This window comes from Semicossyphus pulcher, unplaced genomic scaffold (assembly GCF_022749685.1).
Source record: "Semicossyphus pulcher isolate SPU_LCO1_2020_fin unplaced genomic scaffold, fSemPul1.0.p SCAF_19, whole genome shotgun sequence".
Lineage (NCBI taxonomy): Eukaryota > Metazoa > Chordata > Actinopteri > Labriformes > Labridae > Semicossyphus > Semicossyphus pulcher.
The window spans coordinates 14,579,332-14,596,359 of NW_027211692.1; the positions used below are offsets into that span (position 1 = coordinate 14,579,332).

A 17,028-nucleotide genomic window follows, 5' to 3' on the forward strand; every position below is an offset into this window, starting at 1 on the left:
TTGCGTCATGCACTCAGCAGGAACCAGATTGAATCTAAATGTGCTATCTGCTAGGAAGAAGGAAGCCCAAGGGAGATGGCCCAAATATTTATAAGACTGCCAAAGTGTATAGCTGCCCACCACAGGAGCAATTTGTATAGATGTGTTTGTGTGTGTTTATCTCTTTCTTTAACATTGAAGCAAAATACCTCATGTCCCCAGATAAATTCAGCCATAAAGAGGTTGAGAGGTGATAAAACATAACTGACGAGCCTATAAAACAGAACAGCAGGTGGGAACTAGCAGGAAGGTGAAAGAGGACATCTTTGTTTCCCCGTCTTCTTGAATGAGCTTCCTATTAGCCAAATCCTCTCATAAACAAGGGACTGCATATCTTTTCTCACAAATAACACCCTGCTGTAACGAAGCAGAAAGATGAAATGCATGATTTCGAGGTCTAATACGAAGTCATGGTAGAAGGCAGTAAATGTCCTGACACATTGGGAACTGGAAAGGTTGCAGTTCACAAATCACAGTCCGTGCACCATCAGGAAAGAAACTTAAAGTCAGCTTGCAGCTTTGGACTCATTTAAAACATTGTTAAAACTGGAAACATTGTTAGAGAACACAGGGATGGAAAGTTTTATGCAAATGAAATAATTTCCTCCTTGTTGACTTTTAAAAATAATAATCCTCGGCACACAAGTCAGTTCAAAAGCTTTTAATCTCATTTTGTTTACTGTGTCTCTGTGTCTTAAACAGAGCTGGAAAAACCTGCCAGTTTGGCTGTATGTGATTAAGATTAGAGAGATTAAGCTCAGTTTTGTCTGTCGACACAGTAAACATTTCATAGATGTTTATTTTATTCATACATAATGAATCCTCGAGCTTAAAGAGTCAGCTTTTCGGCACAATTAACCCACCTTTATACGTCTTTAAATGATAAGAAAGTACAAAATGTTTTCATGAATATGAAGTTCAAATTCAATAATTAATTTTAATCCATTATCGTCGTATTGAATAGAACATTGTTTGAAGTGTCCTTGGATTGAAGCTGCACGCAACATAATCCTAAAGCGATTGCTCACTGGTTCGGAAATCTCCATTAAGATAACTTCCTTTTGAATTACTTTGATATCACCACCAATTACTGGGAAACCAGCTGGTATTCAAATCAGTTTTCAAACCAACCAGAGAGCTCATTTTTCTCAGAGAGCAATCACCACCTACTCAAAACAGTTTCACAATTAACACTAATGGAATAGTTTCACATTTAGTTTGCTTTTTTGTAAGAGTAGATGAGTTATGGGGAAGATCAATACCTCTCTTATGTCCTTGCCGTAAATACGAATAAACCATAGACTGTATAAAAAGAATTATAAACATGCAAGGTACGTGAACGAGAGGAGTAACACGGTGAGTCAGGATCCAGTCAACAGAGGTGCAGGGTGTCTTGTGAGAGGAAAACACTGTAAAATAATAATATATTCCTTTTTCTGTTCAATCCTGCGTATTATCTTCTTTAGAAACCTTTTAAATATACATCTTACGTATAAATCAGAGCCTACACATTTGATTTCCCTGGATATATACATATTGTTTGGTATAAACTTTAGCTGGACATGCTAACTTTGAATTTAAGTTATTTGTGTAGTAAAGCTGCAGCATATATATTTGATTTCCCTGGATATGTCATTTTTTTTAATTAACTTTGCTATATGTGTTGACTTTGATTTAAAGTAGGTTCATCCATATCTAAACAGATGAGGTAAAATATCTCTGAATTGCTAATCTGCTGCCTGAAGCTAGTTTCTGTTGAATACTGTTTTGCTAGTAGCATCCCTTGCTAGCTCAGTGATAAAGCAGTTTAGCTGACCTTGATACAATAAGCCATTTGCCACATATGTGACCACATAAACATAAAAAAAACTAATGTTATTAAAACCTAAATGCTCCTCTTGAATTACCTGTAGCTACACTTTGTGAAAGAGTTTGTTAAAAGTGAAGAGTTTACTACTAACCAAGCTAGCCATTATGCTAGGTGTCTAAAGTGTATGTGTTGCTAATACAGCCTTTTAAGTGGATGTGAATGTTGGGCTAACTGTTCTTCCTTTTTGCTCCTTGCTCTATGGTAATGCTTTGCATTTCCTGGTACAAAGTATAATGTAACAATTTTAAAAGTTAAGCTGCATAAAGAGCAATTTACCCAGAACCAGTAGGGCAAAAGAGTGAATAATTTTTCCATACATATACAGTCATTGGAATAAACAGACAGCAGTTGGTCAAAGTAGCTTAGCATAGACCCTGGAAACAGAGTTAAACAGCCTGGTTATGTAAAAGGGTAACAACCTAACAGCACCCTTAAAGTTCAATTCAATTTCATGAACTTAATTTAACCCCCCTAAGCTGGAGCCAGCAAGCACATAATGGTAGGCAGGTGGATTTTGGACTTAGCTGGGTTAGCTGTTTCCCATGTTTCCAGATGTTTTGCTTTGCTTTGTCTGAAGGAAGTTACTGTGCTCTGCTATATACTATAGATTGGCCAAAAGACCCGAGTACTACTTCACAGCTTTAGAAGCGCTTGTAGGCGGGTTTTGTTACATTTGGCCAGAGCTGGGCTAGCTGTTTCCCCATGTTTCCAGTTTTTTTGCTAAGCTAAGCCAAGTTAGAATCTGTTTGCTGTTGCTTCATATTCAAAATCGAGAGTGCAATCAATCTTTGAATGTAACTCTAACTTTATTTTTTGATAAATTTGGAACGCAAGTCTGCTTTATAGGTGAAATAGGACATACGTTTTTTCCATGAATAAGCTTTATTTACATTTCTGTACACTTACGCATAAATCAAGACATCAGGAAGTTACTGTGCCCTGCTAAGAAACACTACAGATCAGCGAAAAAAGACCAGAGTGTAAAGATGGCCTCGTGGTTAAGGCTCCAAAAAGATTCAAAAATTCCCCAAATACTATCCAAGTGAATTTATTTAGCTTTAGTGAAAAAATCCAACAATCCCGTGCAGCAATATCTACAGTGCAGGCCCTGTGTGCTTTTCTCACACAGGGCATAGAATCTATATAAAATCATGCTATGCTAACACTTAGCACAGACCTCCGTGTGCCATTTATTCAAGTACAACTATAGAGCTTGGTAGGTGGATTTTATTGTCTTTTGATAGAGCCAGGTTAGCTAGTTCGCTAAGCTTAGCCAAGTTAAGCTAAACATTTGCCAGCTGTAGCTTCATATTAAAAAATGTGAGTGGTATCGACCTTGTAATACCACTCAGTATCCCTTAATGAGTTTGAAAATCAAAAATGCTTCATAAATTGCTGGTAGGTCAATTTTATTACCTTTAAACAGAGGCAGGCTAACTAGTTTCCCATTGTTTCCAGATTGTTTTTGCTCAGCCAAGCTAACCATCTGTTAGCTGTTGCTTCACATAAAAAATGAGACTGGTATTAGCCTTCTCATCTAGCTCTGTCTAGTCCTTTAATGAGTTTGGAAACCAAGCTTGCACTAAAAATTTGATTGGACATATGCCTTTTTTACAAACTAGTTTTATTGTTTGGTTTTGTTATACATAAATCAAGTGATGTTAAATTGACATTTCGGGCAGCGCTTGGTTTGTAGTGTAGCTACACACACACCATCTAACCCTAGGAGAATTGTCAAATCCCTAAACTCACACTGCAGGCTGCTGAGCCTTTCCTCTGGAGCTGCTGGGGGTTAAGTGCCTTTAAAGTGCAGTTTGATAGAAGTGGATGGTTCATTAGGCAGTTATTTTACTGTATACCCACCAAAATAACAATGGCTCTTTCTGTCATATAAACTACCATAATTGATTCTCTGTTTGTGCTGGATCTATAAATCCCTTTGCTTAGTTTTTCTTTCACAGGAATGTGGGTCAGTCTTGGTATTGTCAGAATGTAAGAAGTCATAAAGATTGCCGGGAAGACAGCTTAGTCAGCAGTCTAAAAACCAGTTTTGCAACATTACAGTCTAAACAAGTTCTGCATCTCAGCTCCACCCACTGATCAACTGTGCCAAGTATAAATGTGACTCCACACGCCTTTCGCACAGTCAGCCGCCACTGATTTGAATGTGTAACCATGTTCTACAACTTTCTCTCTCCCTGCATGAGACGCGAGCTCCTGCCGTGCCGCTGATCGATGCTGATCTGGAGGATAAACCCAGCATTAATCATTCAGTGTGTTGAGGGGGTTTGTGTCAGAGCGGATCCCTGCTCTCATGGATTACCTTCATGGATCCCCCGGGGAGTTCAGGAACTTCAAGAAGAACGACTTCGAGGCTGACTGGATCAAAGTGGCGGAAAACAGATTTGGTCAGGTGTTCCAGGTCAAGCTCAAGCTCTGGCGGTTAAAATGTGCCCTGAAAAGCTTTGACACAACCTTGAATGCAAACAACTTTTACAGGTGGGATGTAAATGATGAAGCCTTTGTGCACAAGCTGTCAGATAAATGACTGTCTGAGTTTACAGCTGATTCTTAGCTTCATTAGTCTCTGCAACCCTACAATGCTTGAGTGTCTGTTTCCTGTGGTCACAATTCAAAAACCACTTATCTGATCATTATGTTTTCCATCACAGGAGAATAATAGACGAGATGTCCATCATTGCCAAAGTGAAATTCAAGTACATCGTGCCCATCTATGGACTGTGCAGCGAAGTGACAGCCGTGGTGATGGAGCACATGTGTAATGGATCGCTGAACAATCTCCTGGCCAGTCACACCTTCATGTGGCCAAAGAAGTTCCAGATGATTCATGAGGCCTCCATGGGCATGAATTTCCTCCACAGCATGAATCCTCCACTCCTCCACCTTAACCTCAAGACCTCCAACATCCTCCTGGATGATCATCTGCATGTCAAGGTCAGTGAAACTCAGCAAAATACTTTAGATGTTTACATTTATCTTATGATGTTTCTTTGCTCTGCAGAGCAACTAACACTAATCTTGTACAACTCTGAATCCTCGCTTTTCTGACAAGATTTCAGATTTTGGTTTAGTCCACTGGGAAGAGGGCATGAGCAAGAAGTTGTTCATGGAGAATCTGACAGCGAGAGGGAACATAAGTTATATTCCTCCGGAGACCTTCACTCAGGGTCCTGATCCTCCAGGAATTGCGTTTGATGTTTACAGGTGACTTGCCAAGGGCATTTTTGAAATTACACCATCAGAGTCACTGCTTTTCTTCCCTGGTTCAGTGCAAAATCCACAGTTCACACTGTGTAACCCTTCTCTCTACTGTATATCTTTTTACTCTATTGCAAATTTTACTCATGGCTGACTCACTCTCTCTTTCGCTCTTATATTCACTGGTTTTCTTATCCTTAAAAAGTTGTTTTTTTTGTAGAGCATCATTTTTAAACAGTGTTTTTTTAACGTAAAATAGAGACTGGAACAATTTTCACTAAATGCAGGGTATGAAAAAGACAGATTGATTTGCCTCCCTCTGCTTGGATTTACAGCTTTGGAGTAGTGATTTGGGAGATTCTGACGCAGCAGAAACCTTTTGCAGGTAGGGATGAATTCAGATCGAATGCCTCACAGCTCCACATTAAACAGATTCTTAGATGTGACTTAAGCAGTAAGTCTTGAAATATTCAACATATTCACTTAAACAGCACAACACGGAAGACAGTTTCATCTCTGTGTTTCTAAAGCCTATTTTATACAGTTGTTTTAAATGTGATAAAATCTATTTTATCCATTAAACATATAGATACAGTTTGGATATGGTTAGCGTAGCTTAGCTTCAAAACTAGAAATAAGGGTAAACAGCCAGTCTGTCTCCGTACAAAAACAATGCATGTCTTGTCAAACTATTCCGCCAACATAACTCACAGGTACACATGGGAAGTTGAAGAATGTGAAACTAATAAACCTGCTCTGCTGCTGTGATCTCTCGCTGCGTGAACATTGTGTGTCTCACATCTGTTTGTTTTTTTGGACCCAGGGTGCAGTGTGACCACGGTGCTCTTACAGGTGTCACATGGTAAGAGACCCTGTATCGGGATAATACCTGAACCGAAGCCGGTTGAGTGTGATGAGATGGTCCGCATCATGACGCAGTGCTGGGACCAGGACCACAGGAAGAGGCCGCAGTTCTCAGGTACAAAGTGCAAAGAAAAGTAATGTGTATTTAAAGTTCTCAACAGAACTGCAGCAGGTTGATACTTTAACAGAAACAGCAAAATGCATCATGATGAAAAAGTATTTTCTCTTATAGATGACGAATTATAACAAGTCATATCCAAGATCCATTGTTCATTCATAAAAACTTCCATACATGACAATCAAAACACATTAAAGTTCCCTAAGCTCAAGGAATTATATAATGTAAGGGCAGTGAGCTGGTACATTACTGTACATTATCCTGCTTATTAAATGGCTACTCACAAAAAAAATCATAAATCTGACCCATTTTTTTGTCTTGTAATGATTTTCTTGTCTGTCGTGTTAAATACAGTGTTAGTGTTTGCTCGATTGCCTTCTTCAGTTTGTCGATTTCTGCTGTAGCCCACGGCTTTTTGTGTCTTATAATCTCTCTTTCTTTTTCTCTGCTGTTTACGTCTCTTTTCTTTTTTCTCCCACGCTAAGCAGACCAGCATAAAATTACCAGACTTCTTCCTGCAGATTGATATGATTACGATTAGTCCTCCTGAGCATGTTATCAGATATGAGTCCCTATCACTGGTCTGTTCTTGATAGCATCTGCTTACTCTAGACACAGAGTGACATATTTATATTAATAAATGTACAAAGACTGGTTTAATTACTATCACGCCAGTAAGATGTAACATTTGTGTTGTTACTTTTTTAAAATTTGTCTGGTGTTGTGTTTAATTGATTTTATCCTTGTATCTCATCTCATTAACAAGCACAAACACTTTAGTGTGAACAAAGCTGTGATAGGCTACTCAGAAACATTATTAGTGAGGAAGTCAACATTAGGTCAATTTTTTCTGTACAGCTTGCAAGGAAAAAGGTGTTTCAAGCAAAAACAAGGTTAGCACAGCTGTAGTATATTATACAACAGTTCGTTCTAACAAAGTAATCTGATTGGATAAGAAGCATTCCATGAGTGCTGATATAGAAAATAACATCACAGGGATTTTTCACTTTCTGTATCACTCTGCCTCAGCCACGTGTTCTGAATACTGTTAATTAATGGTACAGCAGACCATGTATGTCTACGCTGATCAAGCTGGTACCTCTGAATCTCACAGCAAACTCTTATTTCACTGGTTAATGAGAAATGAAATGAATGTACAACATACAAAGTAGCTGCTCTGTGGTAACCAGGAATGGAGAATGTTTGGGTTGCTTGGCAACAAAAGTTCAGTTTCAGTTGTGGAACTAGTTCAGTTGGTGGAGTAAAAACTAATCTGTTGTTTATTGTTACTTTTTACTACTTTTTACTGCTTGTATAACTGTTGTATAAAAGCAATATCACACTCAAGGTCGTGAGGTTACACTGAATATCATCATCTATGACTGAATCACAGCCGTGATGATATTCAGTAGCTACAACAACGCTCCCTCTCATGTGATATTGCTTAACTAATGGATGAGCTCTATGCTTAAACACACACTTTGACATATTGAAACAATCATGTTTTATTCTGCTGCCATGAAATCAATTTGGCACTCGTCCCTCTTTCCCTCCACATTCTCTATGAAAATAATGCACAGAAGAAAACAACCACATTGTCCCCAATGGCCTTGTATGCCATTATCAAGTCAACAGGCAATTTGTTGCAACATGTTGATAGAAAACACATTCATGTAGTGCGTAAGTGAAACTCAGACTTTCAAATGAGATTTTACACATTGACACAAGAGGAAGTGGGTCACCTTTGTTAAGACAAGCACTTATGGCCTGAGGAATAAATTAAATGAATTAAAATCAGTGTCATGTTTATTTATAAACAGCAGCTTTTCCAATTTGTGATGATCACAAAAAACTCTTTCGAGATTCGAGTGTAGGAATATATTTGATAGATAAGGACAATTCAGAAACAGTCCCTTACTTGACTTCTTTTTTCTGCAGACACTGTGAGGAAAACTGAGGCTCTGAGTGAAGTCCTGAAGATCCCCGGACCACTCACGATGTCAAACAGTGACAGCAGACAGAAATCAGAGTATCCGTTGCTAATCTCTCCGATACATAAGGTGAGATCTGCTTCATACTTGGTTTGTAATGCATCTTGGGCTTAATGAGCAGCACAGGTTTGTATCTTTTAAGGAAGAATGAAAACGCATGCATGGTTCGGGAACTTTCACATCCTGTTTTTTATGAATATGAAAAACGTTATAGTAGCACAGGAAAAATCATTTTCATTTTTAATCATTTTTAGCATTTAAGTTCTTCCATCCCCACTGTTTGTTATTACAGAACCACTTATTTGTTTCTAAAATGCATGCACAGTAAGCCCCTCTGCTTGTCTTGTTACCATTTTTGTGCTTTACTTTGAAGCCAGTGAGTGAACAGTAAAGATAAAGAGGAGTGTGGGATAAGGTAATGTAGTTTACACTACAGAAACAAATCCTCATCCATGCTAGCAGCTCTGTGAAATGGTAATCAGGCACTGCTTTAAACATTTGGCCACTTGGGGTAGCAGAAAACTCTGACTTAGAGTATAATCACCTTTTTGTTATTTGGGCAAACTTGTTAGAATGCAGTTCAGACGTTAGAGAGCAACATTATCAGTCACCTCTACTAACACCTGAGGGAGATATCTTGGTCTGCAGTTGTTAAATGCTCCAATATGTTCACCAGAGAGTTGCTAACGCTGGCTGCTGTTTGGTGCTGAGCAGATGATGTACTGTCAGCTTTCAGAGCTTTTCCACAAAGATCAGCTGCTTGCTGTAGCATGTGAGTGGCAAGAGTGAAACTTAACAGTAAAGTTGTGAGCTGTGCAGCAAAATAAGGAGCTGAAACTTGCTCTGTAAGCCGAGGCAGCTGCTGATTTGGATGCTAATTCTCTGCTAGTTGCTTTACCACAAAAAGCAACCACTTCCACTTTGTCATGTTGTTTCCACATTGTCATGTTGTTTCCATATTGTTTTTTGACACATTGTGAAAATAGTCAGAATTAGTGCTAACAAATGCACTATAAGGTGCCCACAATGACAATGCTAACATGCTAATGTTTAGCAGGCTTAATATTTATCATGTTCACTAAGTTAGTTTAGAATTAGCGTGCTAGCATTAAGGCTTTTGGGAATGTAATTTCTTTTGCGCTTGATAAAAAAACCAGTCAACAATGTAATTAGGTTTTTTCCTCTAGGCATCATGGGTAAAAGAAGAATGGTATACTGATATACTTTTTCTTCAGAAACTTGCTAGCTGTTTAACTGTTGAGTCATACCCTTTAAAAGCCATGCTCACATGTTGATACATGTGTGTATTTATCACTTGTGATGATTTATGTCACGGCTAATAACATTTGTAGTATCCTCTTTCTTTTCCATTTTAGATTGCTTTGCCTGAGCTGCCTGACCTTCCCTCAGGTAAACACATGGGTAGAGGAGGATGGAAAATCATGCTCAATTCAGTACAAAGCCTGGAGGGCTGACATTTAAAAAGTGCTATTTACAGTGCTGTCACATTTTGAATATTACCTTTGGTACAGCAAAGAAGAGTCAACTATCAGTGGAAGAGGGACAAAACGAAAACATCCATGCAACCGCTTAGATCATTTTCTCTGAACTGTTTACTCTATCACTGAAGAGATGATTCACAAAACTATACTTAACCCTTTATACTTCAAGTCTCTATTAAAATAAAATAGCTAAAGTATGTTTATCCAAGCTCAAATGCCAAAGGTAAACATGTCACACTCACTGCTAATATTGACTGAGCTCCACGGCCTCCAGAAACTTTAACCCTCTGCACTTTTATACACAAATACATGAGTACACTCATCTTAAATAGCTCCTATGACTCACTATAATCAGAATTCATGCACCTTCTTTCTTCATTTGACGCCCTGTGCTTTCATTTCGCAGATGACCAACATGGCGAGGCCAAAATACTCTCTCTGCTCTCCACAAAGGACTTTGGTAGCTTCAGAAAAACTGTGAAAAGAGAGCATATACACACACAGTTTCTCGGTGACAAGAACCTCCTCCACTACACGGTGGTCAGTGGGGATGCAGAGAGTGTCGAGCATGTCCTCAGTCTGGGTGCTGAAGTCAACTGCGCGACTGCCAGAGGTTACACTCCTCTTATTGTCGCTGTGCTGCAAAGGTTTGTATAAAAATATAAAGAAAAAAACAGTTTCACAAAGAAAAGGGGCTGTTTTCATAACGTCTGCACCATAGTCATGCAGCAGCCTTTTTCCTCTGATGTCACACTCAGGGTGGGGAGCTCAAATTCTGTCATAATGATGTACTGCTGTGTTCCAGGTTGTCAGTCACATACATTTAGGGAATTCGACAATTGTTATCATGTCACTGCTTCCTGAACAATTAGGAACTGAAAAGTCGATGAACAGTAGAAAGCTGGAGGGACGTCTGGCCATATTTCAAGTAAAAACAACATTTTTGATAACCTATTACGTATGGTCAGACAACAGCTAACGTTAGCGTTTGGCCACCTATCCCTAATATTTCAGTTGGCTAGAAAGAAGCTGAAAGCTAATATCGCTCTTTGGTAGTCTTACATAACGATAGAAAAGATGGAAATTCCAAGTGAACGTAATGTTAGCTTAGCATTTACCGTCCAAGCTAAAGTACTGTTAGTTGAAAGTGGTTGAATGCTAACATTATACCTAACAGAAGCTAATGGGTTATTAAAAGTGTTGTTTTGCTTTGAAAAGGCCAGATAAGCTTCCGTTAGACATCGGCTAATGTTAGCCTTCAACAACTTTCTAACTAACATTATAGGAAGTACGTTCCTAGCTTATGTTACGTTAGCTAGGAATTTACATCTTTCTTCATCTATTATGTAACACTACTAAACAGTAATATTAGCTTTTAGCCTCTTTCTACCTCACTGTGAGATTAGCTGTTTAGTGGCTGAATGCTAACATTGGCTGTTGGAGATTGTTTATCAAATACGTTGTTTTCACTTGAAATATGGCCTGATGTCCCTTCAGATTTTTACTATCCATTCTCCTTTAAGTTGCCGATCAATCTGAAAGCTGTGAAATGAAATGGTAATGATTTGACACTTGATTTTATGACTTATAACCTGTAGTACAACATTATGACAGCATTAGAGCTTCCCATCCTGAGTGTGATGTCAGAGGAAAATGGCCGCTGTGTAAATATGGTGACTGACTGACACTTCTTTTCTACAGGCTTCATGACATCATCTCTCTGTTGCTGGAGAATGGTGCGGCAGCGGACACTGGAGATGAGGACCAGTGGACTGCTCTTCATTTTGCTGCACAGAGCGGCGATGACAGGTCGGTTCGCCTCCTCTTGGACAGAGGAGCTGCGGCGGATGCCCGGGAAAAAGCTAGTTGGATGCCTCTCCACCTGGCCTGCCAGAACGGCCATGAAACAGTGGTGCGCCTGCTGCTTTCACGGCTGTCGGAGGAAGCGATCGGAGAACGTGAAGCACAGGGGAGGACGCCGCTCCACCTAGCCTCCGCCTACGGGCATCTGAACATTGCCAAACTCCTCCTCTCTCAGGGAGCAGATCCCAACGCTACCGACTGCTCTATGTCCACCGCTCTTCACTTAGCAGCCGATGAAGGCCAGAACAGAATAGTCAGACAGTTACTAAAGAGTGACGTGACCACTGACAGTGCAGACAGCAGAGGGTACACTCCACTCCACCTGGCTGCTCTGAGGGGTCACACGGGCATATGCAGGCAGCTGTTGTCTAACGGGGCCAGCCCAGACACCAGGACCCTGCAGGGCTGGACTCCCATTCACCTGGCGTCCCTGAGGGGACATGAAGCCACGGTGGTCCAGTTGGAGAGTCAGGGTGCTTGTGTGAACGCTAGAGGTGCAAATGGATGGACCCCGCTCCACCTGGCCTGCCACCAGAGTGAGCCTGAGGTGGTGGCAAACCTCCTGGCAGCCAAAGCAGACCCAAACGTATCAGAGGACAGTGAAGGATGGACGCCGTTACACACAGCGTGCACCAGCATCAGCTTCCCAAGTGTCCTACATTTGATTTCACATCATGCAGACGTCAATGCACTGAACTCAGGGAAGGTGTCACCTTTACACCTGGCTGTGCAGCACGGCTGCACGCCTATCGTAAAGGCTCTGCTGCTGAACGGAGCAGACAGGACTTTGCTGGACTCTTCTGGATCCAGCGCTCTGAATGTGGCCCGAAGGTGTGAGAAATGGGACATAGTGCAGCTACTGGAGGAGTAGGAAGTGACAGCAATACAAATGGCTTTAATAACCAGCTCAAAGCAAGATTTTCACAGATTTTTTTGTATGTTTTATCAATTTTAGAACGAATATTTAATAATATTTAAATTCAAAACACAATAATGAGTAAAATGCACACATACTTCTTGTCTTAATCTGTCAAGATGCATTAGGATAGATTCAAATTCTTCCACAGTTATTTCACAAAACCCCTATTTAAGTTAAAACAGAAGTACCTCATAAGGTTTTGATGCCAATTTAGGCTCCAATGCAACAAATAAAGACACAAACGTCTGTAAATCCTGCAGGGACATTAGAGGGGAGAATGAGAGGGAGCCAATCCCCGGGGTCAGAATGAGGTGAAGTACCCTATAAGGACAAAACACGATCGATCTCCCTCTTCGAATCACCTTGCTGATCCCTCTGCGAGCTTTTCCTGCTGCCACATGCAGATGAAAATTAAAATTAAAAAGAGCTGCTGTTGTTATGACTTATAGCAGCGTTCATTTGATTAAACCTGTCAGACTTTATGAAGGTTTTATGTGTGTAATAATCTAGTAAAAAATATAGATGACAATAGAACTGGTGGCTCACTGTTATTGGCATTAATTCCGTCTCACTCGCTTAGCCATAAATACATGTGTGCTTTATGACAAGGCAGAGTCTGATTATCAGTCATTCCCTGCAGACTGAGGGCAGCACTGCCCCGCTTCTGCCATACTCATTTACCACAGTGACATCTTATTAAATCCAAATGAAATGCATGGATTAAGGGGCTGTATTGACCTGCACATTCACAGGGTTTTCCCTGGAACCACAAGAGACTGAATGTGATGGAGGGCTGGGAGTTGAGCTGCATGAAATTACTGGACTCAGACTGACTATAGTTTTTTTTTTAAATGGCTATTTTATTTTGAAACTTGTTCTTTTTCCTCATAGAAGTTTGACCTTAAGTATATTCGGTGTTTGCTTTTTTGGGTAGTACCCTAGTGTTAGCCATTTCTGATGTCTTAATGACAACACAGAAGCATCCATCCATCCTCCTTTAATCCTAGTAGTATTAGAAACGTCAAACTGTGTGTGTTGGAGGTTTAAGTCTTAATAAAATTACACTTGCCTGTGCTTTTTACCTGACCAGTGCGCTGTGTAAAACCAATCCTCTGACCAAACATGCTCAAACACATCAACTTCAGACCTCAGCTAAAGCCTAACTAAGCTGGCGAGGCTACTTCAAAATAAAAGCCTCACACTAAACTCTAAAAGTAGCAACCAGAGGCATTTATTTACATTTAAAGCACGATAGAATTGCTTGTGTCATATTTGTGTTCAATTTATTTTCCAATCATAGATCGCTATCAGGAAGCCGTGCTCGCTTTGGCTGCCTCCGATTTAGATGTCTTTTGTTTTATTTTTTATCAGAAGCCTGACAAAGTGAAGTATCTGCTGCGTTCACCGTCATTCAAACATTACAGCTCTCACATTATGAAAAGAAGCCCTCCAGAGAGGATGGTGTATTTCAGATTGCAGGATGATTTATAGTTGAAAGAGTCCTTTGTACTTCTGCAGCTCCCATTTGAAATGCCTTCAATGTCTTCAACACATTTGTTTGATTGTTATCCAAACAGTGTGAGGACAGTGGAACAGATGGGAATGACACACATCTGTCCTCCTACAATCAAATAAAACCTGCTTTTTGTAACTTTACAATTATTCCTGAAAAATTAAACTCACTTTTCCTGCAACATCTAATCAGGCCGACTGAAATCAATGGTGCTGCCCCAACCTTTTTACACATACGGTGAAACATCGGATACCTTATATTGGCGGGTAATTGCATTTGCAGGCCCCTAAACTAATTTCATTTTCTAATAGGGAGACAAGCAGGAACAAGATAATGTCATGTAAGCTGCTTGTAGCACAAACAACAAGAGCTTAGGAAAGAAAAGGGCTGTTATATGAGGATAGTCTTTACTACATTTCCTAACTTATATCACATACAGCCTAAAACACCTTAAAGATGCTTCTCCTCCTTGTGCTCTTGCTTATGATTCAATGCAATAATACCAGCTTGTAGAAAAGTTAAACAGAAACTTCACCTGATAATTGCTTTAACTGAACCGCTTCACAGCGTTAATAGAATACAGCTCACCCGCCTGTTTTCCCACCTACCCAGATTAAAGATGTGCTGCTGCATTCAAATGCTCTAAAGACTTTATTGTCAAACTCATCTGGAGCAATTTGCATACGTAATAATATTTTCAACTCACGCTATTAGATCATTTGGATGTATGCATGCTGCAAATGAGCTGCTATAGTGTTCAGCATATTTCAATTCAATCTTTTAATTTGACATAGGCTTTATTCACCAGGGTAAACACAGATTCAAAATGTGATTTTGTTGCACCAAGGCGTCTGACACACGCAGCTCTCATCTTAATGACGGGTTGTAATCTGGCCACTTATTGATATATTTAGCTTCTCAGAGGAGAGCCATTACACGCTCTCCGCAGAGCCCCTCTTAACTGGCAGGGTTAAACTCAGCACTGAGCTGTGCCCTGTGGTGTTAAGCAGCTTCAATCATGACTGATGCAGCTGTGCCTTTTGATCAAGGTGTGCCGCCTCAGCAGGGCCGAGCGGGCCGTCTCAGGTCCTTGCTACAATAATTGATCAAGTGATTTATCATGTCTCCAGAGGGGTTGATTTTTTTTTCCAGAGAGGTAATATGGAAAACATTTTTTTGCCCCTGTCATCTCTTAGCGACCTCTCACTCTGCAGTCTGATGGAGGAAAAACACCCCAGGTCGGCCTCTCTTAATCCCCATGGTTGTTTCAGCTGTTTCTCACCTCAGTGAAAGAGTTTCAGTCAGCCCTGCAAATGACTTTCTCATTATAAAACCTGTATAAAGAAACAGCACACATTGACTTTAGCGAAATTATTCTTAATTATCATCTGGGGGATTTTAAAATGATAATCTATTCTCACACAGCTATTGGATGGCCCTTGTTGTCTCCAGTGTATTCTTCCCCTCTCAGCTCCCTTTTCCTTGCTGTTGTCATGTTCCTGTAAAATGATTAATGGTTGATCTAACTCCTACTGTATCTCCCGAGCACAGAGCACCGACCCTTTAGTACACTTTGCATAGTTGAGCAGCATCTCACACTCGAGAGGAAAGCATGTCCCCCTGGTTTGTAGAAATCGAGAGTATGTGTGTTAATTTCATGCATCAGGCCCCTCTTTCTCTCCTTTAGTTTATCTTTCACCCAGAAAAGAACCCCATTCAGATCCTTTATAATAATAACTAATCCATTATTAAAGCTTGACGCATGCATTCGCCTTTCACATTCCTTAAAATTGTTAGTGGGTCAAAGAATAGCGAGTCCTTGAATTAATTAACAGGAACAGCAATTTTCATCTCCATACAATACAATCAAGATGTTGAGTTAGCACTCCATTAGCAGCCATAAAGATGAGCAGTCTTATGAGTGTTTTTCGTTAAATCAACTCATGATAGTGAAAGGAGTAATTTTGAAAGAAATGCAGGAAAGTAGGAACTGCTTGTCTGTTGTGTAAGGTTATATAATGTGTGCTTTTATACTCGACTACCAAGGATTTGGTGTCTGCTTTTATAATGCAGCACAGCGCCTGTGCATTAACACAGCCTGTAATGCATGTTTATGTTCTGTCTCAAAGGCCCGAATCAAATATAATGAATATGTTTTAAAATGAATGAATAAAAAAGCAATTTACAGTTTAGTATGAAACATGTATTCTCTCTTTTGCTTATTTCATAGTTATTTGGGAGCCCTTTGATACTGCAACTGAATCAATATCTGAAACACTGATATCAGGTATGTGTTGGGCTTGTGGGTTGAAGTGTTTTTTCTTGATTCTAGATTGAGAAGAGGCCAGAGGCTTGTGCAAAGTTTAATGATTGTAACTGATATTTAATGATAAGTAGCCTGTTTGGATGAGTTAAAATAGTTTAAAAACCAAAAAGGTCCACTGAGAACAAAGACCTGACAAATGACCAGTTGTTATATGTAAATCTGGAAGTCCAACCACTATGTGTTCAATTTGTTTCTACATTGAGGTGATTTGGTTGCATCTCACTATAAACTACACTTTTCCATAAATGTGGTCAATATTAACGCATGCTTTTGAGTCTGATACACTAGCCCTTTTTATATTGCAGTTCTGCCACAGCGCTGTAGCAATGCTCTTACATTATGCCGCTTACATTGGACCTCACAACGCTGGCCTAAAGGCACCCCAGTGTGTGTTTTTCAATAGCGTTCCGCCGTTCCTGAAGCAAAACGTGCGCGAGGTGTAAACAAACAGCCCGTTTCATCTCTGTTACGTCTGTCTCTGTCGGCCATTACACCTCCATGGTGTAATAATCCCACCTTGCACCGACAGTGTAAAAGGGGCTACTATTACTGCTTGTTTCAGGGTTCCTCCTTGGCCTGTGCTTCACCCTTCCACCAAGTGTTAAACCAGCTTGTGTTTTCCCCATAGTCATGCTGACAAACAACTTCAAACACATAGCCTAATTGGAAGACGTGAGTTCATCGTAAACGGGGCCGGGGTGGCTTAGTGGTAGAGTTGGTTGCCTCTCAATCAGGTTTGCGTTTCAATCCCTGACTGCTAGAGTCTGCATCTCAAAGTGTCCTGGGGCAAAACACTGAACCCCA

General features: G+C 40.1%; 1 protein-coding gene across 1 annotated transcript; it reads left to right on the forward strand.

Moving 5' to 3' along the window:
- The first annotated feature begins 4,071 nt into the window (after positions 1–4,071).
- ankk1 (ankyrin repeat and kinase domain containing 1) lies at positions 4,072–12,436 on the forward strand. The gene is given in 11 exon segments (XM_069669136.1): positions 4,072–4,169; positions 4,171–4,207; positions 4,209–4,408; positions 4,582–4,864; positions 4,983–5,134; positions 5,464–5,513; positions 5,952–6,107; positions 8,049–8,170; positions 9,478–9,511; positions 10,010–10,250; positions 11,305–12,436. Coding segments are annotated over 11 exon segments (2,403 nt in total). The 5' UTR covers positions 4,072–4,074; the 3' UTR covers positions 12,338–12,436.
- The last annotated feature ends 4,592 nt before the right edge of the window (positions 12,437–17,028 follow it).